Raw genomic sequence first — 24,157 nt, forward strand, 5'->3', positions numbered from 1 at the left:
CAAGATCTTATATGTTTTTTCTTCATCTGTATTTACATTCACAAATTACACCTCTCTGTATAAACCTCCCATAATGCATTGCCTATACTGCTTACTGGGAGTTGAAGTCAAATTCATTTGAAGGATTTCAAATCATGCTGGTTAGATTCACAGTGAGGTTTAGTGTGGTCCTATCATAAAACATAGGGTTTGGCCAATTTTCACAAGATCATTCCTGTAACTATTATTTACCAAATAACAATAGCTACATTTATAAATAGGAAACATCAAAGAATTACTTCAATTGTTTCATATCCTAACCTCAGTATGGAGGATGTGTTCATAACGCTTAGGGATACCCTATAATTAGAAAGCTGTCCTGCTTTCTACTATCCATTTGGGGGGTCTGGTAGTTATCTGAACATTAATGCAAGAAAGACCAAGGTAGTTGTTCTTAATAATGAAAATGGAGTGAATGATTGCAAGTTATATGTTGCAGTTACACAGTTAAAACACCACAGGTAGGTGAACTGGTCTTACTAGGCTCTTCACTACAGATGCAAAACTGGAAAAAGAAATGTTAAGGTGTACAAATACAATGAAAAGATAGTGAGTATGGTCTGTTGTGAAGAATGGATACTTGTCAAAAGAAGTGAGAGAAGTTGGTTGTATCCTGCTCAATTTGTCACACAGATGTGATAATTGGGTATGTCAAGAAAAATATAAAAGTGAGTTGAATGCACCAGGAATGGTGTGCTTAATATATATGAAGTCAAACACCGATAGAGTGTAGAATGAGAGGATGCTCATTGAATGTGGATTGCACAGAAAAGTAAATAGATATTGCAAAAAAAATGTGAAAATGGCATCACATCTTCAGAGAATGAATAAAGGATCAACTCTCTCACACACATACACACACAATAAACATGAAGGGTGAAAGGGTTGAGAAAGTGGGGAAGACCAAGATAGTGATTGAATGGAATGTTTTTTTGGGGGGTGGGAAGGCAATACAGCAAGGCTGAAAATGTAGAGAGATACATAATGAATCAGGGTTAATGTCTGGAATGCAGAGAATGTAAAGATACAACTGTTTTTATCCAACTGTTCAAAGGCTAAAATAAATTTTAAAAAAGCAAAGCATTTCTACAAAGGGGAAAGGAAGTAAATACTATCCAACCACCTAAATGTCTAAGACAGGAATAAGGCAGTCTTCTGTTGACTGGATATTTTGGACTACAATTCCATAATATGTCACCACCAGGAACATGGGCTGCAGCTTGTGGGAGTAAACACAAAGCATCTGGCAAATACTGGCTTTACTGTCCCCTTTCCTAAGGATACTAAATGCCCCCTCTTGACAGCAATTCTGCAACAGCTATCCTACTATGAGGAAACTACAGGAAATCATATTCTAGGAAATTAATTATAATAGCATTGCAATTACAAGCCTGCAGGAGGCTTATTGTTTCCATCTTTGCTCCAAAGTACAAATTCAGTGAACATTTGATCATTTAAGTTCATAACTAAGCTGAAGAGCCATCTTAGGAACTGAGAGGTCATCTGTTTTTAATTCTAGTAATTGCTTGCTGAATAAAATAAGAACCCATCTGATAGAAAATGTAGATAAAAGAAAATTCGAAGTATAAAATGACATGTTTTATATTGATTACAGTGCCTCAGATAGAGACCCAAGGACTGATACCAACAGTTTCATTCACATTATGCCTTCACACTTCAGTTTTATCCAGTCATAGGGTAATGCAGAAATGCCAACCTGCTTCTGACTGGAGAACCCATGAGTTATGTATAAACATGGCCCTTTAACCAAAGGAACTCAAATGATCTTCTTGAAGATAAAGCACCATAACAGTATGAGCTCTTTGCAACTCATAAAACATATTTAGGTTGGTTCTAGTTTCCTGTTCCACAATCTGGATATAAAGGATATAAAATGTATTAATATACAAGGTAAAGTTGGGAAATAACAGGATTGGCTGAAGGAGACCAGACTGTCTATGTCATAGTTTATACCAATGCAGTCATAAGGTTTTTCCTCTTTGCTGTATGACCAAAATAGCTTCAACTTAGCCATCTTTAGATAAAACAAGTCTTCACATTCCAGAGTTACTATCTGAATCTGCTGGATGTGTCCAGGTGGCAAAAACCTGCACTAAATTGGTAATCGGGTAGTAAACTTGGGTAAAAACCTTGTTAACAGGTTTTAGTGGCGTGCTTTCTTTTTTTCTCTGCTACATCAACATGAATTACACTTTCCTACTTAGATATTTGTGTTATTAAAATGTTTAGTTTAATGGAATTCACCTTCTCAAAATACTGAACGGCACAATGTAATATTGCAGAAGACTCTCTGGGCTAATTAACACATTAATGGAAATGCAATCATCTTTGTAGTATTTGAAACAGGATGCAATTTTGTGGTGGGGAGAGGATGGGTAAACCTCTTTCACATATGGCCATTACAATAATAGAGTATTGCATAAATTTGGTACATCTATGCTTTACAAAAAGTACTCTGTCTTTTGTGCTTTCATCACATTAGGTTTTTAGATAGTAACATCTGCTCTCTTCAAAGTGGCACTGTGAATGATATGCACACATAATCTGAGGTTGCCTACATTGTTTGACTTTCAGAATATAGGTGTTGAAATTGCCCACAACGAGTAATACAATTTTCAGTATAGAGCTCTCTGTTGCCAGTTAATAGTTCAGGGAGGCCATTAGCTCAAAGCTTGACCAAAGTTGTAATAGCTCTTTAAGAGCTGGGACTTTCCCTGAGCCTAAATGTTCCATATTTTAAAACTGATGTGTGTGGGAATATTTATTCCACCTTCAGGGTCTTAATCTTTTAAGTCATGGATTTTCTCTCCACCCATAAATGTAGGGAGTGAAGCACATTTCAGAATTGATTCTTTCAGTGTTGTAAAGAGAAGCAATTGTTTCTCCTCCATTCTCACAAACCAAAAGACCACAATCTCATGTTCTTGAAAAACAAAAACAAAACTCTTGCTAGTTTTCTTTCTTCTGGCCAAGGAACAAAAGTGTCATCCAGCAATAACCTTCAAGGCTATATAAATCTCTAAGCAAACCTTCTCCCCTATTGGCCACCCACATATTAAACTCTTGAATCTTTCCTGCTTATGCCCCAGAAATTCTTGCCAGCAGCCATGTCATAACATCACCTTCGGAAACCAACATGCGGCAGCCAAGTTCAGGGGCTTTGTTGAATTTTTGGGCTTTGTGGAAGGTGTGCTTTTCTTTCCCAGCTCTGTTTCACGATGTCTGACCACTCAGCACTGCAGGAGGAGAGGGTGGCAGGTGCTCTGCACCAGAGAAAATAAGAGTGGAATCTTGAGAACCAGAAGACTCTTTGGACTGCAACCTCACTTGGACATTTGAAGGGAAGTCACCACAGGTTTTGTTTTAAAGTACTGCTTAAATCTTATGTCTGCGTACCTACACAGCAATACAAAGATAAACATTTGTTATGTATAATATTAGGAACATTTTGTACACATTAATTTTGTAGTATGTGGTGCTCTTTGGTTTCTATGAATGGAAAATTATGCCCCAAAATATGCAGATGTCCTTTCTATTCAGTGTCCGTTTTCTCACATGAATCTTACAGCACTTAAGCACTGAATTCTTACAATGATACTTATGCATTTATATGCATTCTTACATTTTTTTATAAACATGCTTATTTTGATAATTCACATATGATGCTCATCATGCAATGATTTTACATGCAGTTGTAAAAATATCATCAACAATAATAATGTGTCAAAATGAAAATATTAAGCTAGGACTTGAAATCAGGGATGAGATTTGGACTAAGATATGGCAATTTTAGGTGACCTTGAACCATTTAAATATCTCTGGAATTCAGAAGCTTCTTGGATGAGAAGTGAAATGTTTTCATGGAAAAACAACTCCGGTTGCCTTTTGAAAAAACACCTTTGAGAGCCTGACTCATCTAGTTACTCTCAGCCAAAAGTATAAAATTATAGGAACAATTAAAAATAGAGTAAGGCAGGTTATATACAAATGACTCCTTTCCATGCCCAACTTGTTGCTAATGCATCTGACAACCTAATCTGGAATTTTGGTCAAAATTAGTCTAAATCCATGTGTCATTTAATTTCCCTTCTTGATTATCAAATTTATCATAAAATCTACATTTCTCATTACATGAAGCATTTCTCTTGCATTAAAAGTTTTCTAGAATAATCACAAATGCCCCAATTCTCAGATAACCAAGTGCCTAATAAATTCTAGGAAGTATTTTCTAATTAATACATATAATAAAAACCATCAACTATGCTGCTCAAATATGAAACTGGAGCAGCACAGCCAGTGTATTGGTATGCCCTTAAAGTATTAATATGAATTTATCTCAGTTTTTGACCTTTTCTTTGAAGTCTAGACTTTTCATCAAAAGTGAATGTCTTCAAATGTTGTCCCAACTGTGCTTTTCAAAGGGCAACTGAACTCTCTTGTTTTTTTTACTTTAAAATGTTTCACTTCTCATCCAAGAAGCTTCTTGGATGAGAAATGTTTTCAAGGAAAAAAGCAAGACAGTCCAGTTGCCTTTTGAAAAACATCTTGGGAACAATCATGGCCTGGGTGATTGAGAATCTCCATAGACATTCTTTGAATGCTTACCTCAAATATTTTGACCCCACTTTTGATTTCATGGTGGGTTTAAGTGCATTATCAACTAACTACAGTAATAAGAAAAAAGACAAAGGCCACATCCTACGCTCACTTTTACCTAGGAGTAATTGTCTTGACTGAGAAAGTACATAAAATACCAATCCCATGCAAGGTTATTTGGAAATGATGACAAATATTGGTGATTGGGAATGTATATGTAAACTTGCAAAAATTGCAGGAAATTTAAAATGAGCAAGATCACAAGGCAACTGAGGACCATGGGAAAGAAAGCAAAGCAGGTTATTCATTTATACATTTGGTTTTGTTTTATCTTTCTCTTCATTTTATCTATATTTAATCAACTATAGTAAGGATTATAATATGAAGCTCATATTTAGGAGATATCTGGGGCAGAAGGGTGAATAACATCAAGGGAAGGGAACATCAAGGGAAGAATCAGGAACTTGTATTAAAACTGATACTTCACCAATATTTCCAAAAAGTTATTTGTTAGTTCACTTTTTCTTATAATGCATTGAGACTTTAGGTGTCTTACCACAATATAGTATAAGTTTCTCTAGTCCACCTTTGAAAATCAAAAAGTCATTAAGCTTCAAAACATTTCAATCATTGCCTTAAAACTCATGAAAAAAGACAAATTTTTGGATGGCATAGGACCTGACAGGTCATTAACTCTAAATGTGTTTCTAGAATGAGAGCTTATTAAACTCTAACCAAGCTGAAAACACGGAAGCTCCCACTTCTGTTGCTAGAGGGATAAGGTAAACAGGCTAATCAAGACTTAAAAGCATTTCAAGGTTTTCACATTACTTTTATATAAGTAAATCTCACAGAAGTGCTCTCAGTCTGCTCTATTGGTTCAGAGTCCTGATCATCAGCGTAAAATGATATGGTTACAGTCATATAAGACTGTATCCATATCATTTTATGCTGATGATCAGGACTCTGAACCAACATAGCAGACTGATTGTCATTGGCATCTCCCCTCCCCCATGCCCGGCAGACAAAGAAGCAGACCACTAGCATCTTGTTTGTATCCTGTCAGTGCAAGTAGAAATGACTCACCTGGCAAAATCAAAGTCTATTGTAGAGAATTGGGCTTGGATCAGGCCCCAGCAAGCCCACAGAAAATGGGAAGCCTTAGAAAAGACAACAATATCAGAAAGATCCCTTTGAGAAGTGTGAGTGGACATGTTAACATGTAACAGCTTAACTCTATGTGAAAGAAAGTATGCACTTGGACACACCCAAAGAGTTCTCATTGCATTTGTTACCTGCAGAGACAGTTACTTACAGGTTGGAAGGGAGGGTGGGAGGGAGTAAGAAAGGAAAAAAACCCAGCACAGAAAGGCAAAACAGTAGTAAGTATTTGGGAAATTTGGGAATACATAGAACCGTGATAGTGGAACAAGCTAAAAACAACAGCAGAATGAACAGGTTCACCACCAAAACCACGACGGACAAATGCGCACCGACAAAACCGCAATGGACAAATGAGCACCGTCAAAATCGCTAATTGATTTTTGACAATAGCACAACGACAAATGCATGATGACAAAATCACGACAAAACCCTAACCCTAACAATTTTTCGATTTTATTGTGCTTGTCATCGTGCTTTTGTCGTCGCAAATTTGTCATCGCGATTTTGACGTCGCATTTTAATTGGCGCTATTTTGTCAGCGTGCATATGTCTATTGCGCAATTGTCGGGTCACAGAATGCACAAAAATATCTGAACTGGGTCCACCTAAATTTATAGCTATGTGGCTTTGATGTTCTTCAAAATCTTACACGGATCTAAATTAAACAGGGAATAATGACTTGTTGAAGCTACATGGTCATGTACTAGATTATGTCAGCTCTTTTTGTGCCTCGTTGCCTTCCAATTCCATCCTCGTCACCAGTGTTAGGTCGGGTGAATGGATGAGGCAGAGTCAGGCTTTAGTGACAAACAACAGCTCTTTATTGGAATAACTATGTACAATCAAGCACCGCTCCGTTTGACAGCTAGCCCTTTTATAGGGAGCTGCCAAATGGCTCGGCCAATCACCTTTCAGTATTTTCCCGCCAGATTGGAGGACCTTGGTGGAACCTATCATACTGGCTGTCAGTATGTAACAGTTGCAAACATTCAAATTAGATTGCCCCCTAGGACTGCAGGAATAAGAACCATACACAGCTCGATACAAGTAGAAGCTGACTTTTACAGTACTAGTTTCCACTCTTGGGCAAACAAATTTGTTGGCTTGGGATTAGGCTACAGGGAGTTATAGAACTCCCTCTTCTAACTGAGTGCCTTTCCAAATAAATGAATTTCAATTGCCAATAATCATTGGCTGTGGAATATGACAGCTGTTGTCCAAAACATCTAGAGGACATCAGGTTGATCTATAGATAGGAATAGCTAATAGATGAAGGAATGAAGAGAGATTAGAAAACAAACAATTAGAATGGTGCCATGGCCTTCTTTTTAATTAATAAATTACTATAAATATAAAAATGGCCATTGGATTAATGCGACTTGGGTAGCCTGTTTTCAGAGCATGCAATAGTCTCTCTTATTTTATCCACCCTTTGATCATTTTGCAAACACTCACCAAAGCAAACTGGTTCACTTGCATGTAGAGACTCTCCAGTTCTTCTTCAGACACTGCTCCACTCTCTCCTCTGCTTTTATTTCCTTCTCCCTGGTCCTCTGGACTTAGTTTCTTGTAAGATTGCAGGTAGTACCTCAGCCATTGCAACTGGACTTCCTTGCATGGATATAAGCTGTAATTGACTTCATTGAGCCCTGGGAGCAGAGAAGGCAAGAGGACTTGGTGCAGTCGATGTCAGACTGGATGGAAGTGGGTTAAACCGAATCCAGTAAATACATGGGCTTAAATTTAGCCAGACACTTGGGAAGTTTGGATTGATTTTAAGATTTGTATACCCAATGCATTACTGTACTATTGTTGCATATTGATAAGAAATTGCAGGCGATAAGATTACCACAGAAGAAAGAAAAATAAGTTTGTAGAAGGAAGTACTTCTCTTACTGTTTCTGTCGTTATTTCAACAAACCGAAGGAATTTGACTGGTGGAACCAAGGAGAGAGAGATTTAAGAGGAGACGAGGCTGAGAATGTGAATAATTAAAAGCTGAGAGAAGAAGTCTAATGGATAAGCTGTTGTTTCATATTGCAGCTTGCTACAAAGAATGAATATGGGTGTTTATTCAAGGAATGAATAAAAGACCCAAACTAGGAAAAGCTTTGAGTCAATGTAACCACAGTTCAGTCCTTTCTTCCCATTGCTTTTCTTCCTTTTGTTGGGCTTCACATCAAGCAGAGGACATCAAAGGTCTAACCAAACAATACTTCTTTATTGGACTATAAAAGTAAATAAGGATGGACCCATCCTGATTACTCTTGGAATAATGCTCCAAACATTACAGTGCTGTGGAAAACATCCTGTATACCACATCCGCCAGCCTAGCCTCTCTTTCAGGACTCTTGACGAATGTTATAGATTATAAGTGGTCTCACAAGGGAGGAAGCAGACTTTGAATTATTCTGGCCCAAACCATTTATAGATCTTAAAAGAGCAACCTTGAACTGAACTTAGTAAGCATTGGGAATAGCTGTTCTAAGCCTGGTAATAAATAGCTTCTAAAATATCCACAAGACAATAATCCATCTGTTACACTCTTACACCACCAGAATTTTCCAAACCCTTTTCAAAATCATCTCCACAGGGAACAGGGATTGGCAGCAAAGTGCCAGTACCTCAGTATATGGTGTCAAAAGCAACACCTGAAGAAGATTTGACTGGTTTGAGGCTTCTTTTGGCCCACATCCAGTTTCTCACTAGTTTCATGTACAGGTTTGAGACATCTCCCTTGAAAGGACAATTTTGAATTGTCCAACCAAAGCTTAATTATAAGATACAGCTTTGAATTACCTTCTCCGCTGGCATTATGCAGATATTTGTGTTTTTTAAAGGACAAGATAAGGTCCCGAGGGGAGCTGTGAAGCTGAGCAATATTCAACATCATGTTCTGGAAACATTTAATCAAATACTGCTGGAATCAGTGCAAATAGTGCCCCCAGCTTCTACATATCCTAGAAGGTTTGTTAAAAGTCATTCAGCAAAATCAAGGGAAGTCCTGTTTCCTCAATATACCGTAGATTATCTATCACATGGAACAAATCTGCTTCTCTTTTGAAATCATGTCAGTTCTGTTCTAGTGCATAGTGTAGCAGAAGCAAATAGCCATGCAACCAAGAACTTGTTCTGAAGAAGTTCTACTGCATCAACCTTTTCTAACAACTTTTGCATTTTCCTTCTGAAATCTTCCAGTTTGACCCAGCTTAGATTTCATGATCCTTACAGAATAGATAAGTTACTGTACATGTTGAGCTGGTAGCAAACCTAATACAGTGATTTCCTGTATTTAAAAAAAAACCATTCATCAGAAATTAATACAGACTGGATAATTACAGGTAGTTTCTTGAAAAGAAGTTGGTTTCTAAAATCCATCCTTAAAATCAGAATTGCTGAAGAGACAGAAGGGGGGATCAGGATAGGGAAATCATCTTAGGTAAAGGTGCTAGTCGTTCCTGACTCTAGGGGGCGGTGCTCATCTCCATTTCAAAGCCAAAGAGCCAGTGCTGCCTAAAGACATGGTCATGTGGCCGGCATGACCAAACACCAAAGGCGCACGGAATGCTGTTACCTTCCCACCAAAGGTGGTTCCTATTTTTCTACTTGCATTTTTTACCTGCTTTGGAACTGCTAGGTTGGCAGAAGCTGGGACAAGTAATGGGAGCTCACCACCTTATGCGGCACTAGGGATTCAAACAGCTGAACTGCCGACCTTTCTGATCGACAAGCTCAGCATCTTAGCCACTGAGCCACCATGTCCCCATTGGGAAATCATCTTACGGTGACATAAAATGGCTGTTTAAGATACTACTTTATTTATTTATTTATTTATTTATTTATTTATTTATTTATTTATTTATTTATTTATTTATTTATTTATTTATTTATTTATTTATTTATTTATTTATTTAAATGTATTGGCTGCCCAATTCCAATAGACTTTCTAAGTCATTTATTACTATGGATATTCTTGTTTCTCAGCAGTTTGTAATTTAAAGCAATCTTTCCAAAATGTAAGAATTAGCATTATTCCAGCTTTGCCTTCCATTCTTTGAATCTGTTGGCAAGCAACAAGGGAACTAGTAGCCCAGAAACAACTCTCACATCTTGGAGCCCAATAAGTCAGCAGTGAGTGATCTGCAGATACTCGGCAGCAGGTTAAAGAGCAGCGAGTAATGAGTTGCTGCTGTTACTATTGGAGAAAACTGATATGTAATGTATTTCAATTTTAGATATAACAATGCGTTTCCTGCATTTCTACAAATGCGGGAAATTCGGGCGGCGGTGTGGGGGGGAGGATATCCACTCACCTGCAAATTCATTAAAATGATTCCCAATGTCGTATGCTTGATAGTTGTAGCCAGTATATTCATAATCTATGAACCGGACATGACCTGAAAAAGTAAAGCCAGAAATCATTGCAAGTGAGTTTTTTTATAGAGGGGTTTCCTCTAAAAGAAAAAGAAAAATCATGTACAACTGTCATTTTTATCTTGAATGATGGACTAAAATTACCAATGCTTGGTTTGCAGGTATTATGCCTAACAAACCTTCGGCTTTGTTGTAGATGATGTTCTTGCTCAAAAGGTCATTGTGGCAGAAGACGATTGGAGACTGAAGCTGGGAGAGATGTTCCTTCATCCAATGAATCTCTTCTTCTAATACCTCTAGGCTAGGAATCTGCATTTCCTGAAGGAAGCTTGAGAAGGAAGACCAAAGTGATGCCATGCCCTCTGATAGACAGTAAAACCTTTCTTATTGCTAGAGTTTTTTTTTAAAGTAAGATTTGTGAGACAAGGCTCACACTTTTTCTAGCTGCTGGCTCCAATTAGGAAATAGTAATTAATTCTCTATCAAATGTATATGAATTTACCAAATAAATATTTAAAACAGTAAATTTTCCTCAATTAAAATTATTCACCACTAATAATTCTGCTCCTAGTTTCTCTTAAACCACTTCTGATCCTAGTATTCACCCATAGTTAAAAATTATTTATACCAATATGGCAATTGTTTTACAACAAATCTTCATGGATGAATTAGGCCTACTTTCTTTTGAAGGCATTTAGTGAATGGCAAAGCAAGCACAATCCTTACTATACCGTGCTCAGACTTCTTGCCCTTTCATCCTATCTGTGCAAGTGACTAAGTAGAAGTGAAACTGGACAGGAGAACTACAAGCATCCTTCTAGAAATCAGTATCACTTATACACAGATGTGAAACCCTTGGGATATCTGAAATAAATGTGCCTGAATACAGTTTGCTGCAAGAACTTTGCAAAAAGATGTATCATATTGTGGATTGTCCCCTATGTGCTTTAAATGCACAGAAGGTGAATAGGTGTTTTCTTCAGAGAGAAAAATATATCTATTTCAGAATGTGTGCTGTTGTTATTTATTGCACAATATGATTCTAGAGGAAATTCTACACTATATAACTTTTTACTCTAAAGCATGTAAAATTTGTAATAGTCAATTTTCCTGCAACATAAAAGACACTGACCTGTACTCTTTGCGGTCTGATATTTCTACATTATTCACTATTAAAACCCAGCTGTTCTGTCTCCTGGCTTTCTATGTATGTTGGACTATAACACATCTGGAGGGCATCAGGTTATGGAAGACAGTCAAATCTGATAAATCATGTATAGGTATCCTCAGCAAATGCTGCAACAATGGTGCCCACACATGTCTGCCCGACATGCGGCAGAACATTTTGTGCTGTATAAGACTTAACAGCCATCTGCGGACACATTGTGGACAGTCCACAACCCGTTAGATGTCAAGGTCCTCTTTGAACATGATGGATGAACATCATCAAACAAATTCATTCAACAAATTCATGTATACCCTTCCAATTTTGTTCAAAAACCTTGTCTAGGATCCAGCCATAACTTTTATCATTGGGAGGGGGGGAGTTGTTTTAAATGAGAACAAATTAATTATCTTTCCTGTTTCATTCCTTGTCCCAGCATTTTGCACTATATGCTTAAAATAATTACAATGCCATAACCAAAACTGTTAACTGTTGTATTTACCCAATATACATTTTTTTTTAAAAAAATATTTACCTGGAATTTGATGCCTTTTTAGCAAACTCCGTTTTCACAATATTAAGGTACTTGAACAATCTGTGCCAAAGACAAGGCTTGGCAAGATTCCCATTGGTGTGAATCTTGTGCATTTTGGCCATCTCCTGGGCTACTAGCCTAAAACCACAAAGATCAAATAGTTTAAGAGCAATACACTGCTTTTAATGAAGCTAAAGAGGGAGCCAGTTTCGTGTAGAAGCTAAGGTGCTGGACAAGACGTGGGAGATTGGGAGCTTTAGTTGTCCCTTATCCCTGGAAGCTGGCTGGCTGGCTGACTTTAGGCCAGTTCCTCTTACTCCAAGACAACGGGCTATTGTAGGGAAAACAGGAGGAAGTAACATCCTGTATGTTACTTTGAGTTGTACAAATTCAAACCACAACAAATGGATTAGAACTGCATACAAAAGATAATTTGGGGATTCTGAGCTTGGTTGTTTTCTTGCCAATGTTTCATTACCAAACTAGGTAACATCATCAGTACTACTGTAATTTGTTTATTTAAGCAGTTGGTCTTCAAAAGGTTCCCTAATTTTTCATATAAAAAAGAAACACAAATATATCTCTAGTTCATTTTCCAACAACTGAAATGAGCCCACAAAAATCAGCAAATATTGTACTCTACTTTCTTTATCCCAGTTCCGATAAATCTAGCATGACAACATGTCTTATTTAATACTCTGGATAGATGGATACCCTGCATCCATTACCAGAACATTTCCCAAATTTAGCATAAAGGATCTCTGATCCAAGAGAACATTATACAAAATACTTTTTTAAAATGCTAATTATTTTCTAATTACATACCAATATAGGAGAATATTGTGGCTCAGGATTGAAAGGAGGGGTCCTTAGTGCTCTCTGAGCTTATTTGTTTTCTTGCTGATATTTCATTACCTAGACTAGGTAAACATCATCAGTGCTAATGATTGTGCTAACTACAGTACCACAGTAATTGATCTAAATTATGAGGTATTGGGATTCTCACATAGTATTATTTTGGGAAAGTAGCTTTCTCTTTTCCTTACTTTTAAAACATCTTTCCTTAATCTAGTCTAATCTAATCTAATCCACAAAGATCTGATATAAATGACATCCATAATCTCCAACCTATATTAGTCTCCCTTGGGATAATGGACCTATCGAAGGAAATTAATCTCCCTTGGGATAGTTCAACCTATCTAAGGAAAAATCGCTTTAGGAAAAAAATATGCAAAAGAAATACTCTCTGTGGTCCCCTGTGCAACTAATTTGAAGATCAATAAATGATTTAAATAATTTCCCAATTGTGTTTCCCATTAAATGGAAATGAAGTTTAAGCATCTCAAAATATGCATCAGCTACAGCCCTTTTTATTTATTCCATTTTTTTACAGCAGAAAACGTCTGGGATGAGGACAGAGGGGAGAAAGGGGACTTTGGTGGGGTTGTATCCTGCCATGGAGGCAAAAAAGGCTGACAATGAAACATTGTTACACAAAAGCTATGAGCATCTCTTCTTTTCTGTATTATCTCTAAGACTTTTTTAATTGGGGATTGAGTATATCACCACAATAGCACTATGGGGCCAAACTAAAAGTAGGGAGCACAAGCCCTTTCCAATTAATAATCACCATCAGTTTTATTTATAAATTTGAGCAAGGAAGTACACATACCTGAACATACTTGGCTCCCGGATATGTTCTGGTCCCAGAGCTTTCCCTGACATGAATTCATAGCAATATCCATTCTCAAAAGTGCAGAAGAGATTGGGGGCACAGCCGTTGTCCTGGAGGACTTGGAAATTTCTCAGCTCATTGGCTCGGTCCACAATAAGCTCTGTTTTCCTGCCATAGACCCGCACTAGGACTGCATCTCTCATATTCTCATCTGTGAAACAAGCCATTAGCTTGTTGGTGATGCCTTCAGTGAAGAGCTTAGACAGGGACAAAGAGAAAAGCAGGCTGAACAATCACAGTTGCTGTTAAAGTATAACAGTATAACATTCAGCCATCTGAGGCTTGAGAGTTTTGTTTAAATGTATATGATGTGAGAAGCCAAAATTTTGTTTTTGCATTATATATGAATGGGTCATTATGGGTTATTCAACAAACCAGGGATTTTTTTAAAGAAAACCTTGGTTTTATGTTATATACTTTATGAACCAAGCCAAAGAGTAAGAAACAGGGTCCTGGTTTCAGCTTGTTTTTTTTTTTTTTTGTAAAAGAATACATTTTGGGGAAAGGAAAAATATTGTGAGCTTTCAGTTGTAATAACTAAAAAAGTTGTTATTGGTATAATGTCTTGGACCTTCCACCCTTGAATATAAATGTTCCTCCCCCCTCCCCCCTTGATGGATGCCAACCTTCCTGGCAGCTAGGTTGCCACTTTGTTAGTTTCATTCTTCATAGCTGTAGGCAATGCTCTTGCACAGTGCATTCCACCAAGTCCCTTCAATTGCTAAGCTAGTGTAGGTTAACAAGAGTTGAGAACAATAACTGAAGGACATTTACTGCATATGTCTGGCCTAACCTCTACAGCCTCCAAATGTATTGGATGCCCATCCCTTTTGGTAAGGATAGGAGCAGACTTAGGGAGATGATCAAAAGTGGAGATCATGCAAATGCACACTTTGGGAACATATAGTGAAGGTGTTCATGTGTTTATCTTTTGAGGTTATACTATGGGAAGGCAGCTTAATATAATTAGGTAGGGGGACTGTAGTACACTGAGCTAGGTTGGGCTCCTAAGCAGCTGTAGTTGAACAGCACTTGGAGAATTACGGATTTCCCATTCCTGGTTTAAAATACTTATATTAAGGTTAAAATGACTATTCATAATCAATTATAGACAATTCACTGGGCATCCTTGAGCCAGCTGTTACTTATACAATACAATAGCAGAGTTGGAAGGGACCTTGGAGGTCTTCTAGTCCAACCCCCCTGCCTAGGCAGGAAACCCTATACCGTTCCAGACAAATGGCTATCCAACATCTTCTTAAAGACTTCCAGTGTTGGGGCATTCATAACTTCTGGAGGCAAGCTGTTCCACTGATTAATTGTTCTAACTATCAGGAAATTTCTCCTCAGTTCTAAGTTGCTTCTCTCTTTGATTAGTTTCCACCCATTGCTTCTTGTTCTACCCTCAGGTGCCTTGGAAAATAGTTTGACTCCCTCTTCTTTGTGGCAACCCCTGAGATATTGGAACACCACTATCATGTCTCCCCTAGCCCTTCTATTAAACTAGACATACCCAGTTCCTGCAATCGTTCCTCATATGTTTTAGTCTCCAGTCCCCTAATCATCTTTGTTGCTCTTCTCTGCACTCTTTCTAGAGTCTCCACATCTTTTCTACTTCGTGGTGACCAAAACTGAATGCAGTATTCCAAGTGTGGCCTTACCAAGGCATTATAAAGTGGTATTAACACTTCACGTGAACACACACTTCACTACTTGCTGCCTTAGCTTAATGAATTTCACAAGATTGTTTCAAGGGTAAATGAAAGGAGGTAGGAGAATATGAATGCAACCTACAGCTCATTGGAGAAAATCTGAGCTCCATATGCAATAAATAAATTGGACTTGGAAATTTAACCTGGGACTTAGCTCTTGTAAGCTGAAACTTGGATAAAAAAGAAATGTGCAGCATATTCTATTGAAAATAAGCATCTATATTTTATATTTGCATGAAAATCAATATAGCAGAAGATAAGGGAAGGAAAAAGGAAAATATGGTATACCGAAACCAGTTGGTTTAATGGTGCTATGATACAAGCTGAATGAAAGGATGGATTAACATTACTGTCATTAATTCTTGTCTTTTGATAATGTCACAGATGATGCAAGTCTAATTACAATATCTGAACTGCATGGCACTCTAAATTAAAATAAAAACCAAACTCAGAATGATGTGTCATCCAGCATGCTTTAGAATGTACAAAGGCTGCATGCATTTTAGTAGAGTTAACTTCATGGGCTGGAAAGGGATTTTCGAAACAGCCATGAAACATGTCATTATTTTCCTTGCTCACTTCCACCATGGTGCAGAATGGAATATCCCAGCAGCTTGAATTCTATTCAAACTGCATTATTATTGTGAAAATCATTCACAATGAAGAATTCTTTTCAGCACACTTTTGAATACTTGCATCATGAAATTGGACAGAAAACAGAACATTTGGAATTGCAACATGCATAGTTTTATTTTTATTAATTTGTACAAGAACATACCATTGCATATTAGAATTTAAAAATTCTAAGCTCGAAAATTTGCAATCCTTCCTAAATCCACTTTCTTATGATCCTTTTATTTTTTAAAAAATATCAGCAATACAATTTGGCTCTCAAGAATTATTTTGCTATTAAACATAATTGTGAATGAGAAATCCTTGCTGAATTATTGCAAATCACACAATTATCTATCTGGATGTCAAGATCTGTAGTCTTTCTGCTCAACCAGATATAATATACAGAATGCACAAAGCTGCTTGACAGGAAGAAATCATTATTTTAGGGGAAGATCGCAAAGGGAAGAATATGTACACATCTTTGTAATAGATGTAGCAATATCAACAGTATAAATGCATTTCTTAGCAGTGACAAACAAAAATGTTCTGTGTTGATTATCTTTCATTAAGAAATGTCTCCCAAACTCATGTTCCACAAACATACTTAATTTGGATTCTATTTCTCCAAATTTCTAATTTATGTAGAAAGCAGAATATACAATGGCAAAGTTAGAAAGGAATATAAGCAGTCATGGCACTTGCTTTATTTTTAATTAAAAGCACCTTGGCAATCGTTCTGCACTGAGAAACATGATTAAAAAACACTCAATTCAGACCTGTAGTCACTCTTAATGAAAATTTATCATGCCTTCTCTAATTTATAAATGCACTTCTGAATTAGGATAAGGAGAATTCTTTTGTATTGTACAGCAATACAAAAATGCAGATTCAATGCATTTTATGTTCAAACTTTGAGTATAGCCATAAAGCAAGCAGAGTGGCCCTGGGTCCCAGATCAATGGAGATGTCTCCATTGAGGATGCTTGCTGTGCTGCTTGGACTGCTTCTCACAAGCAGAGGGCTTAAAAAAAACAACTGTCCCTAATTTGGCTGATTGCCTGAACAGATGGATTTCTCCCTTTTCTCTTGTTTATAAAACAAGCTGCTAGACTTCCATGTATTTCTGAGTCCACAGGATTGGTCCAGACCAGACTTTCTGTTTCTCAAGCTTGGCAACTTTAAGATATGCTGGCTGGGGAATTCTGGGAATTGAAACCATATATTGTATCTTAAAGTAAACAATGTTGAGAATCAATGGGCCCAGAGAATAAGGGTAAATGGAGTGTTCTCAGATTGAAGGAATGATCAAACTAGGCTGGATCCAGTAGTGCTAGGGATAAATAGTCAGTTGGCTTAGTTTGATCTTGATACCAAACTGCTCACAAAAAGAAACTGGGAAGATATCCAAAAGGTTCTGTCCAAACTGGGTGAATGGGAGCTACAATATGGACAAATGTTAAGTCCATATTATCATGATTGCTACGTGATACTATCAGGCCTGGAAGTCATCTTTTACATATGACATCTCTAATAAAATGGAACTCTTGGGGAATTTCAAGCTTCAGAGTCTTCTTTCGTTGAGGGAGTTACTTGGAACCCTGACAGATACAACTTAGCACACAAAATGCATTTGTTTATTCCTGGGAGCTGAGATTGAAAAGATTTTAGAACCATGGGGCAAGCTCCTTCTCTCAGAAATGTCAGCTCAGCATGTGGTTGCTTTAAAAATGGTAAATTCCACCCTTGCCTCATTAGGAATTGGAAATGTAAGAGTTGATTAGTAAACTTTACAACAATCTACCTGGCTCGGGGCAGAATAAGAGAAAAGGCAAAAAGAGGCAACGCAAATAATTAAGTGGTTATCAGACCTTGCTTTTTTACCATGGTTCCCTCCTGCCCAGGTCCCATGACTGGATATGAACATAGATCACTAACTGGTACATGTTCTTATATCAGTAAGAGGGTATGTATAAAACACTTTCCTATGGCTCCCTCAGTTCATGCCATGGGTTCCACCACAAATCCGCGAAGCCCTTATCCGCGGAGACATAAGCGCGAAGACTAATTCGCACCGTTCAAAGCGCTAAGGAAAAACGTGACCCTACCGCGATGACATAATCGCGGAGGGCAAATCCGCGCATTCCCAAGCACTCAGTACCCTAAACCTAACCCTAAACCTAACCCTAAACCTGACCCTAAACCTAACCCTAATCCTAACCCTAAACCTAACCCTAACCCTAACCCTAACCCTAAAACAAACCCTAAAACAAACCCCTAAACCTAATCCTAACCCTTACCTTAATGGAAATCTGCTTTCTGCCGCAGCACCGTTTTAAAGCGCCCTTCTGTTGCCGCGGTGATGACGCGCGATGATGACGTCGCGGCTTTAGCGACGCACTTATGTCTCCACGGATAAGGGCTTCGCGGTTTTGTCGTGCCACGCATGCCATGGCCTGGTATAATTTTTCCACCTGTAAGCCTCCTTAAAATATCCTAGGGCCCCCAGGGGACCATATGGACCCTAGTTGAGAACTGCTGGGCTACAGTCCCAGACACAATAGTAGCATTTGGGGCTTTTAAACAGGGATGAAAGCAGATAAAAGAGATTGATTGATTGATAAGACTTATATGGTGGTCTATATTAAGATACACAACTCAAAGTGGCTCATAAAAACAAAAGCCAAAAATAAACTCTAAACCTGGCACCTAACTCATCCTTTCCTGATGCATCTGACAATATCAGACTGACTCTAACCTCACTTTACCCAATACTTGGGGGAAGAGTTGGCACTTACGTATTTCCAGATGGCTAAGAGGCGGGGCCTGCTTGTTCTCATGGGGAAGGGGCATTCCACAGGGGAGGGGCTGCTATGGAAAAAGGAACACTTCCTAGGTCCCAATGTTTGGCAATGTTTAAGAGATGGGGTCTGCTCACCCACCCTATGGTGGAAGTGTACACACTTTTGCCCAGTATAAAAAATGTGAATACATTTTTACAAGCTTTTGCAAAGTATTCTTTCTTTCAAAAATGGCAACGTCCGTTGATGGACTGAGTCGATAACTGGGTGGAGCCTGGTGACTAAGGCTTCGCTAAAAGAGCTTATTTGACTCAGTCCAATCAAGAGAGGAAAAGGTCAATCCATCCTGAATACTCCTCCCCTCACTATGGAGAATTGAGGAGATTCAGGGCCAATTAAAAAGAAATGCTTTTCTACACAACACCAACTGAAATTTGCTACCATCTGATGTAGTTCACCCTGACCTTTATCCCTTGATATTTTTTTAAAGAGGGAAATTATACCAATTTTTGGAGGACTGAACAATCTGCAGCTAGTAAGGTTGGTGATTGTTTTTCATCTCCCATTCACCAGCAGCATATCTTAAAAACAGCTGCTAGAAAACAACAAGAGAAGAAGGTTATTGCCATTCTACCTGCATTTGTGAGTTTGGCTATTGCATAATAATGAATGCTGAACTAAAAGTTTGGTAGTCTAATTTTCAGCAAACCACTAATATTTCCATGTTCTTGTGTTTCAGAGTGCCACTTTAACCATGGCAGTGTTACAGCCTCAGATTTTTTTTATGCTACAGATAAGTAGATCTTAGGTGATGTATAACCCACATGGCTTTTTAGTAGAATCTCAACATCCAGCCCAAGGAGCTTCCGTTAAACAGTAGTTCAGGTGCATAACCATGCGACAAGGGTAAAACAGGAAATAAATCCATGCTACAGGTCATTTCACACACCCCTCCCACAAAACCCATGATATCTATTTCTAGAAAACCTACATACACATACTTCATAATGAGTAAAAAATGAACAGTATCTGAAAGACGAGAAGGGTCTGGTAAAGTTAGGAAGAATCAATTTTGCTGAACTTCCAAGAAACAGTGCCAAATGATTTCTCCTTCCCATATCTCATATCTTATCATAAACAAAATATAAAAATCTCATTGTTCAGACTTGGTCAGCAAAAGTCCATTAGGGATTATCAAAGAAAACATATCTCTTTTAACCTTGCCCAAATAAACCAACTTTATATTCCTTCCTTTTACTTTAATCTTTAATCCTTTCAAAGAATATTTCAGAACTTGATTTCTTTTTATTTATTTTTCATTGTCCCTTCTCACAAAGTTCTTTAACAAGTCTTTTTTTGTAAATTCAGTATAGGAAAGCTATTCAGATTATTATTTTGGTTTGTTATTTGTATACCACTTTTAATTATTAAGACATAAGCCAGATTCATTTGTATATCCAATGTAGCATCTTTTTCTATATCATTTTTTAACTTGTCATTAACTTGTCATCCACTTTCAGATCAATTTCAGTCATTTTTAAATCTACTTTCAGGTACTTTCACTCTTGTCCAGTAAAACTTGTTTTTTTGACATAATATCTTTTAAACGCAGTCTATCTATAATGGCAGATACTTTTTATATTAATTTCTGGGTCCATTGTTCACATATAAAATCCAATGTTAAAGTAATTTGCTCCATTCTATATTGGTAAGCCTAATTTAAATGTTCTTTCATTTAATTGTAATATTTAGTTCCTTCTAGTTCCTTCTAGTGGCCAACCTTTGAAGTTTCATCCTATTTTCTATGAATTCAAAACAACATTTTCCCAAGGGAAGAATTCTTATAATTTCAAAATCTTAATTTAAATCTATCTGGTCCCTTAGTCTGTTTATAACCTTTTTATACTCAATGTTCTAATCAGCCTTTTGCTGTTTAGAATAGAATATAATTCTTTATTGGCCAAGTGTGATTGAACACACAAGGAATTTGTCTTTGGTGCATTTGCTCTCAGTGTACATAAAGAAAAAAAAATATTAATCAAGAATCATGATATAACACTCAGTGATGGTCACACTAATAAGCAATCAAATCATACTAGGAATCAATAAAACAATATAAAAAGATACAAGCAACATGGTTATAGCCATAAGATGGGAAGAGATAGGTACTAGGAAGGATGAGAATAATAATAGTAATACAGTCTTAGTAAATAATTTGACAGTGTTGTGGGAATTAGTTTAGCAGAGTGATGGCATTCGGGGGGAAAAACTGTCCTTGTGTCTAGTTGTTCTGGTGTGCAGAGCCCTATAGCGTTGTTTTGAGGGTAGAAGTTAAAAAACAATTTATGTCCAGGATGTGAGGGGTCTGTAGATATTTTCACAGCCCTCTTTTTTATTCATGCAGTATACAGGTCCTCAGTGGCAGGTTGGTAACAATGTTTTTTTCCCCTGCAGTTCTAATTATCCATTGAAGTCTGTGTGTATCTTGTTTGGTTGCAGAGCTAAACCAGACAATGATAGAGGTACATATGACAGACTCAATAATTCCTCCGTAGTAGAACTGAATCAGCAGCTCTTTGGGAAGTTTGAGCTTTCTGAGTTGGCACAGAAAGCTCAAACTTTTAAAGAAAGCTTTACCCCCTTCCCCATTCCCCAGATTTTTTTTAAAAAATCTTAATTATGTTTAAAACTTTTCTTGCTGAACGCTGAAGGAAACTCACTCACTATATCAAACGTGCCATTCTGAAGCTTCATAATAGTTGAAAAAACAGTTGATTTCCAAATGTGATTAGAAAAGTATGTGAACCTAGTATCCTTTAGAAAGGTGCTCAACTGTGGTTAGGACTACAATGATATTCCCTTGTCTCTCAGAGGTCTGAGCCTGCTGGAAACTGCTGTTTGGCAGTCTCCTTGTGAGGTGCAACTGACTTTAGAATTTGTTAATGATTCCATTCCTATCTTGTCTGGAGAGGAATTCATAAAGAGTTGGTCCATTCACTGCTCTTCATTCCACCATGGTCAATGACTCTGCTCTGAGGAGAGCCATCTATTTCTTTCTTGAAAGTCACTCAGTTTCTCACTTAATATTGGTGAGTGACTTCCTCATATATTTTGTTTGCTGCTAAATACTCTGCACCTTATAAAATAATTATTTCCAACAAACAGGCAAGCACCTACCAGTAACATTCAAGCAGACAAGCACCTGTTATTTAACAGACGTAACAATTGTCAATAACAAACACAAAAAGTCTAAGCAGTGGATGTGATAGAACTTGGAGACAGAACAGAAGAGAAAGAACTGGAAAAGTCACAAAATATGAAGACCTACAAACAGAAAAAATGTGGCAAAAGTGCCCTGGATGGAATCTTCAGCAAAGACTTAATAAATGGCTAAAATTCAAATCCAGTCTCAATATCTGACTTTAAAAAAAAAGCCAAATAACAGGTGCATTTTATGAACACCAATGTAAAAACTCTTGTTTCTCTCTTAGTAGTTCTGTATACTCCTTTTGCTCACTTAACATTGCTTCCCATGTCCTATTATAACTTGGTCTGTAATTATACATAAACACATGCAATTAAAGCAAGCTACACTAATCTTATTTATCTCTGCCTCTGTCTCCCTCGTGTTCCTGTTTTTTCTCCTATGTTTTTCTATTGTAAGTTCTTTTGGGATGGGACTTATCCCTTAATTGTTTAAAGCATCATGAACAAACAATGTTTCATAAAGAGTGGTAGCATCTCTTTGCCCTGAATCAAGCTTCAAAATCCCATTTGCTAAAACATGAATGATAAAGAATCAGTAGTTTTTCATATGTTGAATAACTTTTTAACAGCAGTCTCAGCTAGCATCAACAATGGTGAGGGGTGATAGGATGTAGTAGAGCAACTTCTAGAAATGAGAAATTCCTTATTCCTCTGCTATGAGACTTGATACAAGTCTAAGTAAGCTTACCCTACTGAGTTCAGCAGGGCATCCTATCAAGTGTATTCATCAATGAAGGGAAAACTTTAGGTAGATGAGGGTCAATGATGCAAAATGATAGAATTGGTGTCATGTATAATATACATTTCTATGTTTGCTTCCTCTTGACAATATTCTCTGGTGTTTTTCCAGGTCTTGTTATTATCTGCTTTGCTTGCTAGTTTTTTTAAAAGTACTGCTCAGGTAGTACTTTTTCTTACTGTCTCTTCTACTCTTCTGTTGGTGTAGGTCTCTCCAGTATTCAGTAAGCTTTCATGGTGTACTAGCTTCAGTGCTGCTTCTTCACTGTACTTCATATATTTTTTCAATGTGCTTTTTTCTTATTCAACTGTCTGGTGTACAGGTAACATTCCAGAGCCACCTATGCTCCTTGTGGTTTAATGGCATTAAAGGAATCATCACAAAATGTAAGCTGTTCCAAGTAATGCTGCATTTTGCAATTGACGGTGATTTTGTCAATGCCAATGGTGTTCAAATGGTGCTTCAGATGTTTAGGATTGCATCCACAGCATCTATTATTGATACTATTTTTGCTTTCTTTTGCCATAGTTGTTCTACTTCTACTTGTAGGTCTGTATATATTGTGATTTTCTCAGGTTATTTCCCTTCTGTTCTGTAGAACACACAGTCTGTTCCACACACAGACTATTTAGTCTATTATATTTCTTGTTTATTGAACTTACTCTATATACCATTAAAATGGCAGAACTAAAATAAAATATAATACAATAAAGACATACATACTGGGATCATCAACTTGAGGTGCTAATCCTAATGGCTTTTTGCTTAGATGAGCATGAAGCAAATGTCCCAAATACTGCAAGAGATAAGTTTCTGAAATCTGGATGCTCAGGAACTTTATTTTGTGTGAGCACTAGAGAGAAATGCTTCCAGTTTGCTCAGCTGTAAAATGGGGAAGATGAGCTGCTAAAAGAGATCAAAGGTTACTTTACAGTCTTCAATTTATGTAAGCCTTCAATATCTTGACTAAATTACTCTTCCCAATGCTAGTAATTTGTGAATGCTGTCAGTGATTGCAATAACCATACACATAGCAAATCACAGCATGTCACAGAGACAGAATGAAGGGTTTATTATGGGTGGGCTTCTTCCTACCTCCAATTTTTTTCTCATCTCCTTTGTTTTAAGGCACCTCATTTCACATTCCCCAAACTAAACTCTTTATTCCAATTCTGCAAAAATAAGGCAAATGAAGGGGTAGAAGGACAAATCTTAGGTATAAGATTTGATCTACAGACAAAAAACACTGGAGATGGGTTAATATGAGCAACAGCTCTGGCTTCCTAGTTGTAGAGTGATGTCTTCAGGGACTTGCAAAAGGCCACCTTGATCAGGACCAATCTGATTTCTGGAGGAATGATGTTGTCTGGGTGCCATGACAGAAAAGGGTCTCTTCC

At 37.4% G+C, this 24,157-nt stretch overlaps 1 protein-coding gene across 4 annotated transcripts in view; it reads right to left on the reverse strand.

Moving 5' to 3' along the window:
- Positions 1 to 24,157, reverse strand: part of ETNK2 (ethanolamine kinase 2) — a 31,997-nt gene that overhangs the window by 3,134 nt on the left and 4,706 nt on the right. Inside the window, exons 2-9 of one of the 4 annotated variants that reach the window (XR_015697317.1) lie at positions 13,567 to 13,826; positions 11,895 to 12,032; positions 10,374 to 10,522; positions 10,134 to 10,217; positions 7,276 to 7,469; positions 5,743 to 5,816; positions 3,183 to 3,456; positions 952 to 1,913 (exon numbers count right to left, since the gene is read on the reverse strand). Coding sequence is in view for 1 of the 4 variants with exons in the window: in XM_014076252.2 (XP_013931727.1) it covers positions 3,384 to 3,456; positions 5,743 to 5,816; positions 7,276 to 7,469; positions 10,134 to 10,217; positions 10,374 to 10,522; positions 11,895 to 12,032; positions 13,567 to 13,826 (972 nt within the window). In the remaining 3 variants the exon portion in view is untranslated. Of the gene's footprint in view, positions 1 to 951; positions 3,457 to 5,742; positions 5,817 to 7,275; positions 7,470 to 10,133; positions 10,218 to 10,373; positions 10,523 to 11,894; positions 12,033 to 13,566; positions 13,827 to 24,157 lie in introns of those variants that run through there. The other 3 variants (XR_015697318.1, XR_015697316.1, XM_014076252.2) reach the window with 3 other exon arrangements.

This window comes from Thamnophis sirtalis, unplaced genomic scaffold (genome assembly GCF_051295495.1).
Source record: "Thamnophis sirtalis isolate CommonGarterSnake01/CBP01778 unplaced genomic scaffold, rThaSir2_p1.2 scaffold_7, whole genome shotgun sequence".
Lineage (NCBI taxonomy): Eukaryota > Metazoa > Chordata > Lepidosauria > Squamata > Natricidae > Thamnophis > Thamnophis sirtalis.